General features: G+C 34.9%; 1 protein-coding gene across 3 annotated transcripts in view; it reads left to right on the forward strand.

The window, feature by feature from the left end:
* The window catches only part of Agfg1 (ArfGAP with FG repeats 1), a 43,299-nt gene that overhangs the window by 11,865 nt on the left and 11,452 nt on the right, over positions 1 to 19,982 (forward strand). For all 3 annotated transcript variants that reach the window (XR_001174773.1, XR_001174772.1, XM_013009828.1), the window contains exons 2-7: positions 1,349 to 1,464; positions 5,754 to 5,916; positions 6,755 to 6,908; positions 14,642 to 14,761; positions 17,082 to 17,291; positions 17,902 to 18,082. Coding sequence is in view for 1 of the 3 variants with exons in the window: in XM_013009828.1 (XP_012865282.1) it covers positions 1,349 to 1,464; positions 5,754 to 5,916; positions 6,755 to 6,908; positions 14,642 to 14,761; positions 17,082 to 17,291; positions 17,902 to 18,082 (944 nt within the window). In the remaining 2 variants the exon portion in view is untranslated. The remainder of the gene's footprint in view (positions 1 to 1,348; positions 1,465 to 5,753; positions 5,917 to 6,754; positions 6,909 to 14,641; positions 14,762 to 17,081; positions 17,292 to 17,901; positions 18,083 to 19,982) is intronic.

A 19,982-nucleotide genomic window follows, 5' to 3' on the forward strand; every position in this document is an offset into this window, starting at 1 on the left:
GTAAATTTTTCCTCAAAATATCCCTTACTTTCCACCCAAGAAATCAGTTAACAATCTGGCTCAGAAGGGAGAATCTATACTCACCTAACTAAATTCATTAGGTGGTGCATACCTGTAATCCCAGCTGCCCACGGGTGATAGAAGGAGAGGGTTTCTGATTTCTCTCAGTATAATTATCCTGAAGCTTATTCATGTTTCTCATATCAATATTATATTCTTTTTAATTGCTGAATAGTGCCCTTCTTTGGTTGTTCTACAATTTGTTTATTTACTTACTTATATACTTCGGCTTGGGTTATTTCAGTTTGGGATGTTATCAGTAAATATGTGAGTATTTATGTACATGTCTGAGTGTGGTCATGTGCTTTCAATTTTTTTCTTAAATATCTAGATATAAACATTGGGTCATGTGCTAAATGTTTATCTTAAACTGCCAAACTCATTTCCTGAGTTGGACCATTTTCCTCTTATTCTGGAAAATGGTGTAGTTGCTTTTTGAGCTTTTGTACAGGTATGTTCTAAGGGGTACATACACCTGGAGTTATCTATGTCATGGGGTCTCAATCTCACCTCAGTTCATATTTCCTACATTATTTATGAAATTGAACTCTATATAGATTACCTGGGTAAGTATTTACTTACTACTCATATCTCTTTTCCTCCTCTTTATTGAATTGTCTGACTTCAGCAGTTGAGTTGTAGGAATTCTCATGTTTTAGATTCATGTATTTTTTCAAGTTCTTACACATTTTGCCCATAGTTTTATTAGTTGATACCTGTTTGTTTTTAATGAGACTTCTTTATCATTTTATTTTTCTATTTGATTCTTCAGGAATTAAATATCTTCAGTTCTTTGTAGCCATTGTACAAAAAAGCATATGCTGAAAATTATAGAGTAGGGTTGTTCTGCATTAAGTTACTAGTGTTTTAATAGCAAATTATTTCTGATTCTAATATTTGTTTTGGTTGATGTTTAGTTTAAGGACCCTTAAAATTGCAGTTGATTAAGGTTGTGGTTTAGGGATAAGGGAGCTGAAGTTATATAGGTTATATAACTATGCTAATATTTTATAGTTCATAATTGGGGGAGGACCAAAAAGACTTACGATCCTTTCAAACTTTGGTTCACTGTTCATTTCCCTAAGAAGTGCTCTTTCTGATTCTATTGTGTAAACTATACTCCATACTTCAATATAATAAATTTAGTTCCTGAATATCTGATAATTCCTCATTGAAAGCAGCATTATTAAAATTAGTAGGTAGGTTAGCTTTCTGAAAGAATAAAAATTTCCTTAAATTTCATCAAAATGCTGAACTTAACACTTGTTCTTTTAAAATTCTTTCCAAGGTCTGTAAACAGATTTGGCTAGGATTATTTGATGATAGATCTTCAGCAATTCCAGACTTCAGGGATCCACAAAAAGTGAAAGAGTTTCTACAAGAAAAATATGAAAAGAAAAGATGGTGAGTGAATAGTTTGTGTGTAGAAGAGTTGACTCTCCCCAAATTACAGTAACTGTGGGTAAAATAATCTGACATGATGAAGGAAAGGAGACAGGCAGAAAGGAAAAAAAAAAAGTAAATAGGTTGTCCTTTTATTAGATTGGGTTTCTAAAAACCTTACTTGCATTTTATCTTATTTATACCTACTAGTAGCCTTTCATTATACCAGGACTTTTACGTTTTATTTTGTTTTGTTTTCTCTTTAAACAAGATCCTTTCTCTAAGCCTTCCTGTTAGTTTCTATAAACATTGTTAGCCCTATAAAGCCTCCTTTCTCAAAACCTTTATTCCTTTAGCAACTCATTTATTGAATAATATCTTCTGTGTTCTGGGCAGCAGGATATGATACATCCACTGGATTGCAGCTTTTAGTAAGTTCTTTGTCAAAATATCCCTGACTTCCCACCCAAGAAATCAGTTAACAACCTGGCTGAGAAGGGAGAATTTATATTTGCCTAACTAAATTCTTCAAGTGGTACATGCCTGTAATCCCAGCTGCTCAGGAGGCTTGAAAGTTTGAAGCCAGCTTCGGTTTAGTCAAACCCTGTCTCATAATAAAAAAATAATCATTATCATCATCCCTGGCGATGAAGCTATGTGATAGAATACTTGCTTAGCATGCACAAAGCCCTGTATTCCATTTCTAGTTATTCCTTAGTCTCCCAAAGAAAATCTAATAGATTGTACACTAAGGTGGTATATCCTTTAAATCAGAACAAGGATTAGACCAGTAAGAGCCTGCATTGCAAAACAGCATTTTGCTTCTCTCTCAGAATGAATGGAGACCAGAAACTGAATGTTTATGCCGAGAAAAAGCAGGATTTCATCCAACCCTTCTCCCAGATTTCAAGGAGCTGACTTGAGGGTGAGATAAGGCACTCAGACTCAGGAGATACCATTGTCCAGCTTAAGGAAGTCCTAGAGTACAGTGCCATTGGAGGCAAGTTCACCTGAGGTTTGTCAGTGCCGGGAGTTGGTGGTTGCAAGAAATTAGGATGCTGACAGCTCCAGCAGGCCCTGACTGTGGGCTGGTGTGTGGAACTGCTGCAAGTTTTCTTCCTGGTGTCACATCACATCATAGACTCTTCCTTACCTGCCAGGAGCAGATCTGCAGGTATAAGAAGCCATGCATAATTTGGATGCTTCTTGAAGCATGTGTCTACTACCCGCTCAAGTTCTACTGCTGGGAGCGGCCCTACTACCTGAACCTGATCTAGCTCTTCCTTCAGAGTTCCTACCGAGATTGGCAGATTCTGGACCTCATCATAGCTCCCCAGATCCATGTGGATCTTGACAGATGCACTGGAAAATGGTATAAATCTATTATCAAGTACAAGAAAACTTTCTGCTTTTAACTGTCTTTGCATTTGCCATGTACATGGCAGGCATTGACACAGAGAAGGAGCACACTAATGCCAAGAAGATCCTGCTGGAGCTGAGAGCGTTCTTTCAGGTGCAGGATGGTTACCTTGACGTTTATGAGAACCCCACTGTGACTGGAAAGGTTGACACTGACATGCAAGACAGCAGGTGCCTCTGGCTGGTGCTGCAGTATCTGCAAGGCCCCTCTAGAATACCATCAGGCTTTGCAGGAAAATTGTGGGCAGAAGGATGCCAAGAAGGTTCCCAAGTGAAGGCACTTTAGGAGAAGCTGTGCTGCTAGCTGTGTTCTTTGATAAGGAAGACAGTTACAGCTGCTCTGAGCATCATCCAACAGTATGCCCACTCCTGCTGCCCGGCGTCTTGCAGCCAGCCAACAAGATTAGCACGCAGTAAAGGTGACCTAGAGACTACGAGGACTGGGCGTGAGAGCTCTCAATACATTACTGTCCCCCCAAAAATTAAACTTAAAAAATAGAGATAATCTAGGATTATATCCCTAGAACTAGTGTTGAGCTACTCAGGACTCCTCATTTTTAGCTTTATGATAAAACTCTTAAGGACAAAACTAAGATTTATTAACTAAGACCTCTTGGTTATTTCTTTAACTGATTTGAACAGTGCATTTCCTTTCAGGAGGTTAAGAAAATAGGAAGAGTCAAGGATAAGGGGATAGATGATGGGGACTTCGTGTTTTCTGTGAAGAATGGTCGGTCTTTTAACCCAAGGGATGTTATATTCACAGCTAGTTTGGTCTTGAGAGAGCACTTGGCGAGAAATCTTTACTTTCATTTATCTCCGACTTGTATGTTCTGAAGGAGTTTGTATTCTTTTTTTTTTTTAAATCAGCTTCTAAATACTAAATGGTTAGTGTTAGCTGAGTTTATATTCTTATTGTTTAAAATAATCTGCTTTTTTCAAGACTCAGTTAATTAACTATATCTACTGGCCGTAGATATATTGGGCATGAATATAGTTTGTATATTATATATAGGTACATAAATATAACAGTATAATTTTAGTTCAAGGAAAAACTATTAGATGGTAGGATAATAGTAAAATTAGAGTGGCATGGATGATTCTTTAAAGATGAAAGTTATTCATTCTTTATCATCTTAGGTGTTAATTTACTGTACCTTCCAAACTGTAGATAATTTTTTTTTTAATAGCCCTAAGAAAATGTTTGGGTTTCTTAGTGTTACTTGTACCAACTTAGAAAGTCAGTTTGGTACAACTTACTGAAATTTTAGGTAGATTGGCTCTAGCTATGAGAAATGAATAAAAAAAGTAAGGAAAATGTGAATTATGTTAGAATTAAAACCACAGTAATGATAAATTACTCAAACTACAATGCAAATAAGTGAAAAGCTCCAATAATGAGAATTTGTGTTAATTGTTTTCTACTAAGAAGCAGGTGGTAATAACATGAGTAGTACAATTAGAAACATAAGTAGTCAGGGAAGAGAGGTAACTACAATTCCTTAGGGTCAGAATCTATTTGACCCCTGTTCCTGCACACCTGTAACACGCAGTTGGAGAAAATGAAATAGTTTTTAAGAACTTGAGAAAACACACAATACCCAGTGTTATCCAGAGATATTTGAATTGTTCTTTTGACCGCTTCTCATAATCAGTTCTTATACAAGATTAGCTTCTTCACATTAAGTGGGAAAGTATTTTGAAACTGCAATCTATTATTGAGTTACAAACTGTTACCATACTTGACTCTACTTTGACTTTGTGTCATCACTGTAATGCCATACTAAGGGAAGCAAGCATCACTTTTTGTTTTACTCTTACACCATTTGTTATCACTTGCATTTACTGGTGGTGAGGAGCCAGGTATATTGCTTGTTTTTCATGTATGGTTTGATAGTAGCCAACAGTCCACATAGTTAATGTACTGGGAACTATCCTAAGTGCTCTACAAATGTTAAATTAATTAAACTCCACAGCAGCTGTCTGTTTTACAGATGAAAAGATGGAAGCAGAGTACAGTGATTTGCATAAAGTTTCACTGCATTGAGCAGTGGAGCTTGGATTTGAGCTCTGTAATTGGAAATAGTTGCTCTTAACCACATTATTTGCCTGTTCCCCTACAGTTTGATACAAAGGAGAGAAGGGTAGAAATACAACCAGCATTACAAAGGACAAAAGCTATCAAATAATCCCACTCCTGCAAATTCACTTTGTTGACATGTTGGCATTATTGAATTCTTACTGCTTGCTCTTCCTTTGCCTCCCCTCTTCCCATGATCGTGTGTTTGTGTGACTGTCAAACCTGAAAGACCCGTGACATCTTATGAGCATCTTTACATGTCAGAGAAGGATGTTGGCTATGTAGTATTATGCAGCTTTTAACATAGTCCCATTGCATATTTTCCTCTTGATAGATGTTTCATTTCTATTTATATCATTCAGTACATAGAAACTGAAACTTGGTAAAACTCACTAATTTAAAAATGTGTAATCCCTTAATTTGCATTTTATTTGGCTATAAGTTTTAATATCTATGTCTTATAAATTTCTTTGTCCATTTTAAAATGAAATTACTGATATTTTTAGTGATTTAGAATAAGTCTTTACATTTTAGGCTGTTAACTATATTGTGTTATCTTTTTCACTGTCTCCACATATTTCTAATCTTGAAGGTATTTTCATTTCTGAAAGTAAGAATATAGTATTAAGTATTCATCAAGATGATTAGCTGTAGATCTTGTCAGCAAAGCAGTTATTTTATTGGAAAAAAGCAAGAGTAAGATCAATGTGCTGCAGTTTTATACAATTAGAATTTCACTTAATGGTTTTTGTATAAAATTCCTTGATTTTTCTTTAAATTAATGGCCTGTTCTCATTTTTGCATGTTTTAGGTATGTTCCACCAGAGCAAGCCAAAGTGGTGGCATCAGTTCATGCATCTATTTCAGGGTCCTCTGCCAGTAGCACAAGCAGCACACCTGAGGTCAAACCACTCAAATCTCTTTTAGGAGATTCTGCACCAGCACTGCACTTGAATAAGGGCACGCCTAGTCAGGTGAGAGCAGTCTTTAAATCTTTGTAGGGACTTCTACGTAAGATTGAATATCAAGAATTTGAAGGTTCACAGCAACATAGCCTTGAATATCAGTAGCATTGTATCCTAATAGTTTTCTTTAAAAAAAATTCAATGATTGTTGGGAAAATAGTAGGAATGGGTATGCATATTTCTATTTGTGTATGTAAGATCATTTTGCCTTCTCTGCAATTTGAAAAGATGTACAAGAAATGTTGCTAAAGCTCTTCATCATATATTATCTACTTAGGAAAAGATGGATCTGTAGTGAGCCTCTGTGATGGATGTTCTCATTCTGTAGAAGTAGTAGGATTTATTATCTTGCCCATGTAATTGTAACCCCTCTGTATAGTATGTTCACATAAAATAAAAATTAAAATAAAAAAAAAGGATTTTCCCACATGTGTGATTAAGGAGCATGCTTATCATTAAAATGCATTTGTCTTTGCACTATATCTGGGTCTAAGAAGTCTGAACAGAAGAAACCTGATTAAGTTGATACCTAAAGTACACAGTTCTATATTGTAGTTGATAAGACTGACAGATCTGTTAACTATGTGGTGATGCCACCTCTGTCCTACACAAGAACTCTGAAACATACTCATGTGGATTAAATTCTTCCCCTTTTATAATACATTATAAAGCTTTTGGATAAATACTGTTTTCCCAAAAGGACTACGTGGGGGGAAATGAAGGAAGGCATAAGTCAAAATACTTAATTCTTCCTATGTATAAATTCATATTAAGCTTTATGAATTGAAAATGGATTTACAGAAACACTCAGCAGAAGTGTCTTTATGGTTAATAATGTGGTTTATAGTCCCCAGTTGTAGGTTGTTCTCAAGGGCAGCAGCAGGAAAGGAAGCAGTTTGACCTTTTGAGTGATCTTGGCTCAGATATCTTTGCTGCTCCAGCTCCTCAATCAACAGCTACAGCCAATTTTGCTAATTTTGCACATTTCAACAGCCATGCAGGTATGTGTCTTTTCCTAGTTGCTTTGCCCAGGATGTATGTAAAGCTTCAAGAAACATCCATTCTTTATTAAATTTAAGTCTCTGTGCACCTGTTTTATTCAGGGTGTTTGGTCACTGTTAAATGGTGAAGCTAAGCATGTAATTGGTACTTTTTACTTAAGAGATTATGTGTAATAGCAATTATGATCTTTTCTATGGAAAAATGAAGATATTAAAATGCACACGTGTGTGTATGTAACATTATTCCTTTATTATGTAAATTATTCCACACATATACTCAAAACGAAATGGATAAGTTAACCTTGTTTCTTTCATTTATCATTCCATTCATTATTTTGAAGTAATTTTTGAGATATATTTGTATAAGGGGACTTTTCTCTGTTAAATTTTACAGTAGTATTTCCATGCTCTAAATAGCAATGATTCATCTTCCATTATTCAAATTTCTGCCAATCGAAATTTATGTGTATGAACATGAGCGAAGTGTATGTATCTACACATACATACAGGTACACACATATATCAACACCAGTATAGTTTGCTGGGATTAAATTTCAGATAAGATGCAGACTTTGCAGTTGAGAGGTACAGTTTAGTTTTCTGTGAGTCTCCATTTTTTCTCTCTCTGATTTGTTAAAGAAAGTAGGTTATTTAGATTTTGCAGTAATCTGAATTTGGTGGATTGTATCACTGTGCAATTATAATTATAGTTGGATCTAGAGACTTGACTAGTTACAGATCCACGTATATGGTGAGGAAGCCGGAGGCCGGGGTGCTAAGGGAGTTGCAAGCTCTTTATCTTGGGGGGAAAGGTGTTCAGGGGTCTTATTGCCTAGGGGTATAATTTTGAGTTCTCTTTTTTTTTTTAATACTGTTAACTGATCATCATGGTCAATACTTGGGTGTCCATTATGAAAAGTGATGTTGATTCTGAGTTTATTGTTTTTTATTTATACTGGAAACATACTAGAAACAGAATACATTGAAAATTAATGTGAAGTCTTGATGTGTACATCAGAGAAAGTATCCCCATCTCAATTGTGAATGAAGAAGCATCAAAATGTAGAACACTAACTTAAAAATTGACATAATCATTTTTTTAGATTTGTTTAGTAATTTCACATTTTTCTTTGTATTATTGTCACATGTGTATGTATGGTTTTATTAAACCTGATTTCCAAAATTTTACTATAAGCAAGACCATATCTTTCTAAAAGGTGTATTTTAGGGGCCTGCTGATAGAATCGATTATTTGTGCTTTAGAACTTACGTTATTTTTAGCTTGCCTATGAGATTGTTATAGTATTGCCTTTCTTTTCTTTTAATTTGATGACTTATTTTGTTGAATAATAATATAAACCATGTCTCATATATATGTACTTGCCCCACAGAGAGTTATTGGTAGTTTGAAATTGCTGCTCTTTGCCACATTGCTTTCTTGTAGAATAAAAGGAGCCTTTTATTTTAAAAATCAATAAGGACATTTTTCTAAGATAATGCTTCAGATAGAAATTATATACTGTACTTTTTGGATGCTTGATGTGTGCATTTACTTATAAAAAGGATCCTAGGATGGTGGATATCCTAGGTGAGATGATACGAGATGGGTAAGTAATCAGGAAACTTTAGTTGTTAGTATATTTTTTCTTCATTTTTAGACCAATAGTTTGCCCTGGCCAGACAATGGTTTCAGCTCTCTGCTTTCTTTTCATGCATTTGAATGGGTGTAGAGATCACAGAGCTTGGAGCAGGGTCTCAACACCTGTAATCCTAGCTCCTAAGGAAGCTGAGATCTGAAGATTGCGATTCCATCCCAGCCCAGTATCGGGAAAGTCTGTGAGACTCTAACCTGCAGTTAACTACAGAAAATGGGTAGTGAGGGTGTAGCTCATTGTGGTAGAGCATTATTAGCCTTGAGCAGAAAAAGCTCAAGGATAATACCCAGGCCCTGAATTCAAGCCTTCTGAAGGACCAAAAAGGGGGAGGGGTGAGAGAGAGAGAGAGAGAAAAACTTCCATAATTTATGAATATATGCTGATTTTTCTATTTTCAAACAGCTTGAAATTATTGATAAATGACTATTAAACTCTTGTACGTCTCTTAAGTTTCTGTCTTTATATGCAGTTTGTGAATATTTTCAGATCATCGGTTTATGTTGCATCTTTTCTTGTATCCTTTTAGCCAGACAGTGACTGCGTACATCACTATAGCTTCATTGAGTAAATTGTACCACAATTGTGTTTATATTTGAATAACTTACTAATATTATGCTTTTAAAAATTGCCAGTAGTTAGAGAATAGGAAAAATATTTACAAAGAGAAAGAAACCTATTTTTACCAGATGGGTAGATTTTTAGGTAGATTTTAAAGTAGGTAAGTATATGGCAATAGTTTAATAACCATGGAGATTCGATTAGGTTGTCTTAAGAGTAGTCCTTCCCTTCTCTTTTATAATTTATTTATTTTTCATTATCTTTAAGTAGTTGAACAGTCTTTTTGGCCTAATTCTTATGGATATAACTATGCAAATATTTTTCCATTGTTTTGCTTTATTTGATTTTTAGTTTGATCTTAGAAGAATAAAAAATACATACGCTTTTTATAGGAAGAAACTATTTCCTTCCTTCTTGATCTTTATAAAAATAGACCAATGTGTTTAGCATTGTTTTGTAAGAAAACTTATCCTTTGTAACTAAGTTAGTGGCTTAAAATCTATCCTATGTGTTGGTGGGTAGAACCATTATTAGGTTCAGGAAAGGTCATCTACAGAATTATATATTAAGTTAGAAATAACATTCACTTGAGGAATTTACTAGACATGTTACACTTATTGTATCACAAAGCCAGTGAACTATAAATTATAATTGATTTTTTTGGTCACTCCTTACATTAGAGATCACAAACTCAATTACCTTATACCCCAGGTAATACAATGAGTAATATAGCCATTGTGGAACTCTGGTGCCCTTTCTAAAGGGAATATTCTAAACTCCTGTTGCCACATAAAAATAGGGTTTTAGGATTACTAGCTGTGTTGATTTTTCTTTATGAAAATAAATCTTTTTTTGTTTTGCTTAATGTGAAATACTGTCATTAAATATTTGCAATTCATGAAAAAATGTTTAATACTCAGATGAAACAAAATGTGCATGTCAGATGATTTTGCTGTGGGATTCTAATCTGTATCTCAATAATGTTCTCTCATGAGCATCTTTTGTAATTGAAGAGGAATTCTAGCTATCAGCTCACTAACTTAAATTCAAAACTCAGTTGATTCTTTTATATTTAAAAAATATTATTTAAGAAATGTCTCTTCTATTTTGTCATATTCTCTGTAGTTTCTTGGGGCAGGTTGCTTTGACACTCCAGGCAGTATTTTTATATTAATTGAGTTTTTTTAGTGTTTAATTTCCAAAGCTTTGTTTTTCAGTTACATTTCTCAGTACATGAAACCAGTTATTGAAGACAGCAAATACTTAGTATTCAAAAGTAAAATCTGATACAAATATTATCAAGCTCTGCACGAACTGGGAAAGATTGGCATTTGACTAAAGTGTTTGGAACTCTGGTTGAAAAATAATGGGAAAATATAAATAAAAATGAACTTGACTAAAAAAAGATTTTCCTCGACATGATTTTTTTTTTTCTTTTGTCGGTTGTGGGGCTTGAACTCTGGGCCTGGGCGCTGTCCCTCAACTCAAGGCTAGAACTCTACCAGTTGAGCCACAGTACCACTTCCGATTTTTTGAGTGGTTTATTGGAGATAAGAGTCTCATGGTCCTTCCTGCCCAGGCTGGCTTTGAACTGCAATCCTTAGATCTCAGCCTCCTTAGTAGCTAGGATTATAGGCATGAGCCACTGGCACCCAGCATGATTTGTTCTTAAACATACAAATAAGTTGCTTGAGAACAGCAATTTACCACTTGGATTATAACACACTAAATTTGAGAACTTCTTATTCCATTCTTCATATTCCTTTGTGGTTATATAATCTACATGCTACATGTTTTCCCTTAGGACTTATTGTAGTAGAACTTCTTTTGTTTTCAGCCTAGCCTTTTCAGTCAAAGCCTTTAAGGAATTTATTTCTTTTCTCGAAGATGTTACAGAATTATAGTGATAAATTTGCAAATAGAGGGCTCCAGATCCTCCTATTTTGGTATTGAGCAAACTGGAAGGGCCATAGCAATAGAAAGGTTATAGTAAATGACATTAAAATGAGATTTTCAAATTCTTAACCTAGATTCTCTTTTCAGTAAACTACACTTGTTTACTTTTGTTCTCAGTACTAAATAGAACTCTTTTGTATTATATTTATTATTGCTTGATCTTATATAGATGATTTCTCCCAAGTAATTTTTTTAAATGTGTGTATATATCAATCCCAGGGCTTGAACTCAAGGTCTAGGTGCTATCTGAGCCTTTTTGCCCAAGACTAGTGCTCTATCACTTGACTACAACTCCACTCTCCACTTTTCGGTGACTAATTGGAGATAAGAGTCTCCTGGGCTTTTCTTGTCCCAGGGCTGGCTCTGTACTGTGATCCTCAGATCTCAGTCTCCTTAGTATTAGTATTATATTACAGATATGATCCACTGGCACACCCCCCAAGTTATTTTTCAAAAAACTAAGTTTTAATTAATCACTTTTAATATTTATTATTTTATAAAAAGTAAAATTTCAGCTTATAGTTTTTGTCATCACAAAAGATTGTAAAGTATACAGATCTTTTCTTTTCAATATTATTTTAATGTAGAAAGAAGTCTTTGTCGTTTTAATACTGGTGTTGAAGTCACTTGCTCAGCAGGTGACTATTTGAGCCATGGCCCTCCCTGTCCCCGTCTTTTTGCTCAAATAGTTTTCAGGTAGGATCTCATGGTTGGTTGGTTGTTGATTTTTTTTTTTTTGGTCCATGCAGGCGTAGACCATAATCTTACTGCTTATGCCTCCCACATATTTGGGGTGACATGTTTATTTATTGAGATGGTGGGGTGTCTCACTAACTTTTTGTCCAGAGTAGGCTAAAATCATGATCTTTCTGACCTCTACCTTTCCAATGTCTGTTACTATAGACATGAGCCACTAGACCTAGCTGAAGTTAAAAAATTTTTCTCAGCAATAAAAAACTTCTAATTACTTCTATGTAGTTGAGAGAGGAAAACTACTTAATTTTTTTTATTCTTATTATTAAAGTGATGTAGAGAGGAATTGTTGTTTCATAAGTCAAGTAATGAGTACATTTCTTTTTGGGTAATGTCACTCTTAGTTTTCCCGGTTTCCCCTCTCTTGTCCTCCACCCACAAGTTGTATAGTTCATTTTCAACAAACTGTCAAGTGCTACATTGGTTCACCCTTGTCCCTTAATTTCTGTGCCCCTCTCTCCCCCCTCCAAAGACAGATTAAACAAAAAAAGAAACAATAACAAAACCTAAAGGCAAAAAACAATTCATCTCTACCACTAACAGTAGGAAAAAAGAAAAACTTGTTTTCTGGAATTCATTTTAATAAATACTATTTTAAATATTCACAGGTACATAGTGTTCCTCTCCTGGGAATATCTTTTAGTCTCACTGTGTGTGAATGCCTAGAGTCCTACGTAATTTATCGTGTCATAGTATATTTTAGATCTAGCTTCCACATATGAGAGAAATGTGCCCTTTGTCTCTCTGAGCTTGACTTAGGGCACTTCACATGGTATGTTCTAGGCCCATCCATTTCCCTGCAAATGACATAATATTTTTCTAGTGAAGATTGAGGTTTAGTTTTTTGGAGAACCACCAGACTGCTGTCCAGAGTGGTTATACTAGTTTATATTTCCACCAGCAGTGCAATAGGATTCCTTTTTCCCCACATACCTGCCAGCATTTGTTATTGTTCGAATTCACAGCGTTGGCCAATTAGAAAACTTTTTAGTGATGTTCATAAGCAGTAATGCATACTCAGCAGCCAATATGTCACAGAACAAGACAGGAAATGACAATCCTAAACACTCATGTGTTAGTCCCTGAATTGCTCTCCTTTGCTAATGGAGTCACTTTTGTGCTTTAGTTAGAGACATTTTCTTATTTACAATAGCAGCTACATAAAATGCTTTGTATTTTCTTTAATTTCTTCATAAAATAGTGTCTAATATGTTGCTTAATGGTGGGAGAATTTTTTAGAAACTTTTTTTGTTTGCAGCTAAAGCACATACTAATTGCAAAAGCTGTGTGAATTTAGGCAAATAGAAGATGATGATGACAGATCTGAAATCCTACTACTTAGAGTTAACTAAAATGCAAATTTGCTTTTGCATGTAATATGTTTAATTGAACAAAATTGGCAGGTGAAATTTAGCAACTTAGTTTCCTTGACATAAATATTTTTGTACGTGGTTTTTAATGGCTGCATTATTCTCCAGCATGATATAAATGATTCTGTAATATATTTAAGCAATCTCTATTGGTGATCATTTGAGTTACTAAATTTTTTGCTATTTTAAGAAATCCGCTGTCTTGATTTTTAGATGTAGCCTTACTTATTTGCAAAGTTATTCCTTTATATACTTCCTGTGGATTTAAAATGACAGTCTTTTACTGTTTGTAACATTTAGCCTCTCTCCGTGTTTTTCACATTTTTTGTTTTTGCCACTAAGCATTTTTTTTCCTATACACCAGCCATTTCCAATTCATATCATGTCCTCTTACAAAATTCTCACCCAGCATCTATTTTGGCCTTTGCAAAAGCCTTGTGAATCATTTTATTTGTTGACATATTTGAAATTTAGATTAAGGCTGGCATTTTGTTTTTTCTTTAGACTGAAGTTGAGAAAACACATTGTGGTCTCTTTTGTTTTTTGTTTTTGTCAGTTGTGGGGCTTGAACTCTGGGTGTGAACACTGTCCCTCAGCTCTTCAGCTCAAGGCGAGCGCTCTACCACTTGAGCTACAGCGCCACTTCTGGCTTTCTGGTGGTTTGTTGGAGATAAGAGTTTCATGGACTTTCCTGCCCGGGCTGGCTTTGAACCGTGATCCTCAGATCTCAGCCTCCTGAGTTGTTAGGATTACAGGCGTGAGCCACCTGCGCCTGGCTACATCTTGGTCTCTTTAACTGAATATAATTTATACCACTGTTTGTTGTTTCTTAAAATTTTAATATGGATTCAAAATGGCAAGCTTCTAATAGAATGTAAACCTTTGGTTTGTTTGGCTATCGTGTCCTTTACATTCATTTTCTTCATTTTTGTATGCCTACATTTGACATATTTGTAAACTTTAAAGAAGTTCAAAGGAAAATTTGATTCATGGGATCAAGCAATTTTTATATAATTACTTTAGGTATTTAGAGCACTCTTTAGACTCATGTAGCAGACCATGGTTTTCAGTCATTGAATTTTGTACACTATGTCTCACATGTTTGTCTGCTTGACTGTAGCTCATGTGTTCCTAAATTTGTTCTTCTTTTGCCAATAGAGTCACTTTTATGGTGATAAACCTGCAACCACTCAAAGGATATTGTGAATAAATGTATTCCACAGAAGTATTTTTGGAAATTTCTAAATATCCTTTAGTAAACATTAGTAGTGGAGTTAAGTGCTGGTAGCATTAATAGTCTTAACTTTTTAAATGAATTCTCTTTAAAGTGATTTTTAACACTTTTCATAAGATTTTAAGATTTCGTGATTCTTCATTTGTCATGTATTTTTATTTGTAGTTTTCATATTCATTAACATATGTTGTTCCTTACCATTTACAGCTCAGAATTCTGCAAATGCAGATTTTGCAAACTTTGATGCATTTGGACAGTCTAGTGGTTCGAGTAACTATGGAGGTTTCCCCACAGCAAGTCACTCTTCTTTTCAACCCCAAACTACAGGTAGAGCTCTTCTCCAGCATTGTACTTAAATGGTTACTTAAAACAAGAAAACTCTCTAGTTGTAGTCTTGAAAAATTAAATTCTATAATGACCTGACTTTGAAATACTTGCATTATACAAAGCTCTGGGGAAACCTAAAATCTTTTTTTTCCTGTGTCCATTTGTCTTTCTAAACTCTTTGGTATATTATCTATTTTGCAATGTCTGTTCTCTTTTCCTGCACAAGAATCATTTTAAAATCTCCCATGCACTGAGGTATTAATGTACTAAAACTTTTTTTAGATTTGTAGAGCATATTGAACTTGACAGGCATTATGCCTGAATAAGAGAAGCCAATTGACTGCTTTCATAGAACTAAAAATAGAAATGACTTAAAGAGCAATACACTTGAGAAGAATTCCAAATGTTAGTTAACACTAGATTATTAATGTTAATCAAATATGAAAATAGTTTTCTGTGCAGGAATTGGTCTTTAAACATTGAATGCTTTTTCATAAATTGTACTGTTTCCAGAAACTCACTAAGCCCTTATTTAGATTGTTGGCTGATTGCTTTTCTTTCAACTTTTAACTCTGTGTGTATTGTCTTAAAGCCTTTTCTTTCAATTTTCTTTCTTTTTAAAATTTTTCATCATTTACATAATTTCTGGCTGTCCAGCATTTAGAATACTTTCATCTAGCTGCAGTTTTGGTGAATTTACTTCAGCTTTTCCTCTTCAGGCTACCCACAGTAAGTTCTGTTGTTAAGAAGGCATCTAATTAATTTGTATATTTTATGTATACTAAATGAGTTTTTCAATTATTGTTAGTAATTTTGATGATAATCTTTCATAAATTCCATATAAATCTTTCATAAATCTTCATCTCCTTTCTCTATTATCAAACCCAGAGTTAACACAAACAGTATTTAATAAAAGCTAATTGGTTGACTAATGTGAATAAAATTTTTCACACAAATTTTGGAAGCTTAGTATGTATGTTTTGCTGCTTGCTTTGTTTGCCAATTAGTTTATAATAGACCACTGTCTTTTAAATACAAGCATATTTCTTAGTTTTAATAGATGTTTTAAATTTTATTTTTGAGATGGGAGTCTTATATTGCTCAGATTGACCTTGAGCTGAGAATCTTCACATTTTAGTTTCTTAAATCTTTAGGATTATAAGTATGTACACCATGCTTAGTTTTATTTGAAACAACCAGAAGTAGTTATTGACAAAAGATTTATAATACATATTTGTTTTAGAATGTCTAAGACTATAAGACTGATTGATGAAAAGTGTTTTTGTTGTTGTTTTGCTTTGGGTTTTTTTTTTGTTTTTTTTTAGATCCGGTCGTGGGGCCTGAACTCTGGGCCTGGGCGCTGTCCCTCAGCTCTTCAGCTCAAGGCTAGCGCTCTACCACTTGAGCCACAGCGCCATTTCCGACTTTTTTTTTCTTTTTGTTTATGTGGTGCTGAGGAATCGAACCCAGGGCCTCAGGCATGCAAGGCACCTTCCTAGCCTGAGGGGTGTTTTTTTTTTTAATTTGGCATAAAAATCCATTATGTTTCAAAAATTGATATCACCTTTATATTATAGTTAAAGGACAATTTAGGAATAGAAATCTAATATAAAAAGGATAGGATCTAAAACATAGGATGAAATATACAACTTTAGTCTTTCTTTAGGACATAGTTTAAAAATTTAGTAGGATATGTACCATAGTGACCATTGTGTGAATCATACTTTATTTTATTGTGACCATGATATTGAATGCACATGAATTACTACACAATAATTCAGTAATGGCTCTTTAAGTGAAGTAGTATCTAAAAGTCAAGGACCATCTTTTAAGTAAATTCTTGATCAAAGTAATACCTCCTCAACATTGTTCATCCTTACCCCTCAGATTAAAAAGAAATCATATCTCTATGAAGCTTCAAATGCTTGAATCATCTAAGGAATACATGCTGCATGTTGTTCATAGAGTCTGTTGAAGAACTTGGTAGAATCTTAGTACATAACTGGAAGTAACTGAATTTCAACCAGATAGAGTGGAGGTTACTTTCCCTAAGAGCTAGATTTTTTCACTTCAGGTAGATAGATGTTAAATGTTGGCAATGCTTTAAAAAATCTAGTTTCACATATAGCCAATTAGAGTGCCATTTACCACGCATTAAATTGTAAGACTACATATGACGACTATAAGACACAAATGCAATTCAAAGAATGTCCTATAATGCTTACAGGATACTTAATTTAGGTAGAAATGATCAAATTGTATACCAAAGGATATTGCAAGGAGTCTAGAATTTTCAAGTGTTCTGTTTATTTTGTTACAGGTGGAAATGCTGGATCAGTAAATGCTAATTTTGCTCATTTTGATAACTTCCCCAAATCCTCCAGTGCTGATTTTGGAACCTTCAGTACTTCCCAGAGTCATCAGACAGCATCAGCTGTTAGTAAAGTTTCAACAAACAAAGCTGGCTTACAGACAGCAGACAAATATGCGGCACTTGCTAATTTAGACAATATCTTCAGTGCTGGACAAGGTATCAAAGGCGAAAAAGAACAAAATTTATGTATTAAGCAGTGCTCTTAAAAATCTGAGAATGTTAGGCTTTTCTTGGTTATATAAAATGTTTCACTTGGCACTTTTTGACCTGAAACTAATCAGTTGTATAGTTGAAGGCATAGAAATTAATTTATAAACAACTTCTTTCAGAAGAAAAATAAATGAGAAAATTTTCATTTTGTCCTAGAAAGCATACTTTATTATTCTGTTCATGCAGGACCAAAAATCTCTATTAACAAAGATAACTAGATGGTATCTTAATTTTAATGCATTTTCTGTTACATTTGGCACTTAAAAATTAATCATTTAAATTTCTTTTATTCCAGTTTTGGTCTTAAAGCCAAGCAAGCATTGTTTTTATTTGGTTCTAAAAGTGCCTCATACAGTAGTAACCTGCAAGGATCAGGTACTCCTCTCTCTGCATTTGTGGGTTTCTTGTTTTTTTAATTTCTAAAGTGAGAATGATGATGGCAACTGAACTCAGGGATTCACCTTATTCCATGTGAGGCATTTAGGTAATCATGGAGCACACAGCAAGTTTTTTGATACTATTACTAGGTTTGTTTCACATGTGTATTTGTTCCCAGGTGGTGATCAAGGAAGTGGCTTTGGAGCCACAGGAAAAGCTCCTGTTGGGTCTGTGGTTTCCGTTCCTGGTCAGCCAAGTACAGCCTCAGACAAGTATGCAGCCCTGGCGGAACTGGACAGCGTTTTCAGTTCTGCAGCCACCTCCAGTCATGCGTACACTTCTTCAAGTAATGCTAGCAGGTACCTTGTCTTGGCATTCCTGCTTTACGTTTTCTTAACATTCCTGCTGTATGTTGTACCTTTTAATTTTTTTCCAGCTCTAATATAGTTAAAATGACTATTTGGGAGTATAATTTAAAAATAATTGAGTATTTTTTAAATTTGAGGTTTGAACTTGAGTTTAATTTGTTAAGTCAAATATAATCCTCAAGTGATTGCCATGATTTTATCCTTTTTTTGAAGTTAGTTTTGTTGCTTTTCATCATTGGCTCCTAAAATGTAATTCAATAGTATGTACACATCTTGAAATGAACAGTTACATGCAAATTGTACCAACTTAGCAGGCAAGTTATATGCTTTTAAGGTAGTTTTCACTTACAAAGTCCAGACTGTAAAAGTACCTTGATGTAGTGTTAGATTTGTGTGTGTGTGTGTGTGTGTGTGTGTGTGTGTGTGTCCGTCCGTCATGGGCCTGAACCTGGGCCTGGGTGCTGTCCCTCAGCTCTTCAGCTCTAGGCTAGCACTCTACTACTTGAGCCATAGTACCACTTCTGGCTTTTTCTGCTTATGTGGTGCTGAGGAATTGAACCCAGGGCCTCATGCATGCAAGGCAAGCACTCTACCACTGAGCCACCTTCCCAGCCCCTGTAGTGTTAGATTTTACAATTGTTTGCACTAAAATCTAGTATCTGTTCTTACTCCTTGTGTCATGTTAGTGTTTAAAATGGGTACATCTTGTGTCCTATTAGTGTTTAAAATGGGTACATCTACTGCTGTATTCATATAGATCTGTTTTAAAAGAATTCTTGACAGCAAGAGTTCTAGCACAGTTTGAATGCATACTCGTTTTTGAGTCTTGTTGTGTATCCCAGCCTAGAACCTCATGCCCTGTCTCTGCTTGCAGTTTCAGGAGTGGACTTCCATGTTCAGTAAGATCGTAGACTTAAAGACGCTTCATTTTGGGAATTAAGGAGACCAAGTCAAAAACACATTTACCTATACAATGTTTTATTTATTTATTTGTGTGTGTGTATGTGTGTGTTTCTAGTTTTTGCTTTTGATTCCTGGATTGTATCTACTTTTTTCTTGTATTGTTTGAAGTATCTTTTAGAGACGAAAGGGCAAGATTATAGCAGGAGCTACTTATGTTCTTTGATAATAATCTTTTGATACTCGAGATGGGAAAAATGGCATCCAAAGAATAAAACTTAAGGTTATTTTTTGTTTCATTAATATTTGTCTACATTAGACATTAATAATGAGCTATAACAAGGTGGCCCTAAAGTCGAGAAACACAGACTTATGCATAGTAAACAATTTAATGCTACCAAGTTATAATACGGTGGTGGTTCACACAGTGTAACCCATGCAGTGTTTGAGGTACATAAGTCTATTTTATGGGATCAGTGAGGTTAAAACTGGGCTGTTGTTTGCCTTTTCACTAGTTGACATGTGTATTGACAGTGCCAGACAGTGCCATATATTCCTTGTTGTCAGCTCAACATAAATTAGGAAAGGGTGTCACCAGATCATATCAGAAGTTCTTTTTGTATGACTTTTTAAAGTAGAGTCTACCTATGTTACCTGGGTTACTCTTGAACTCAATATCTTTGCCTCAGCCTTCCAAGTAGCTAACTAGTAACACAGGTATGCACCACCCCATGTGGCTTTTCCTTACAAATTATGCTGTTTTTGTTTTTTGCCAGTTGGGGCTTGAACTCAGAACCTTGTACTGCCTCTTAGCTTACTTGCTTATGACTGGCATTCTACCACATAAGCCTCACTTCCAGTCTGACATTATGCTGGTTAATTGGAGTTTGAATCTCAGACATTTCTGCCCAGGCTGGCTTCAAGCCTCAATTTTCCAAATCTCAGCCTAGTATGACAGATGTGAGCTACCTACACCCATCTTATGAATATT

Source organism: Dipodomys ordii, unplaced genomic scaffold (assembly GCF_000151885.1).
Source record: "Dipodomys ordii isolate 6190 unplaced genomic scaffold, Dord_2.0 Scaffold1, whole genome shotgun sequence".
Lineage (NCBI taxonomy): Eukaryota > Metazoa > Chordata > Mammalia > Rodentia > Heteromyidae > Dipodomys > Dipodomys ordii.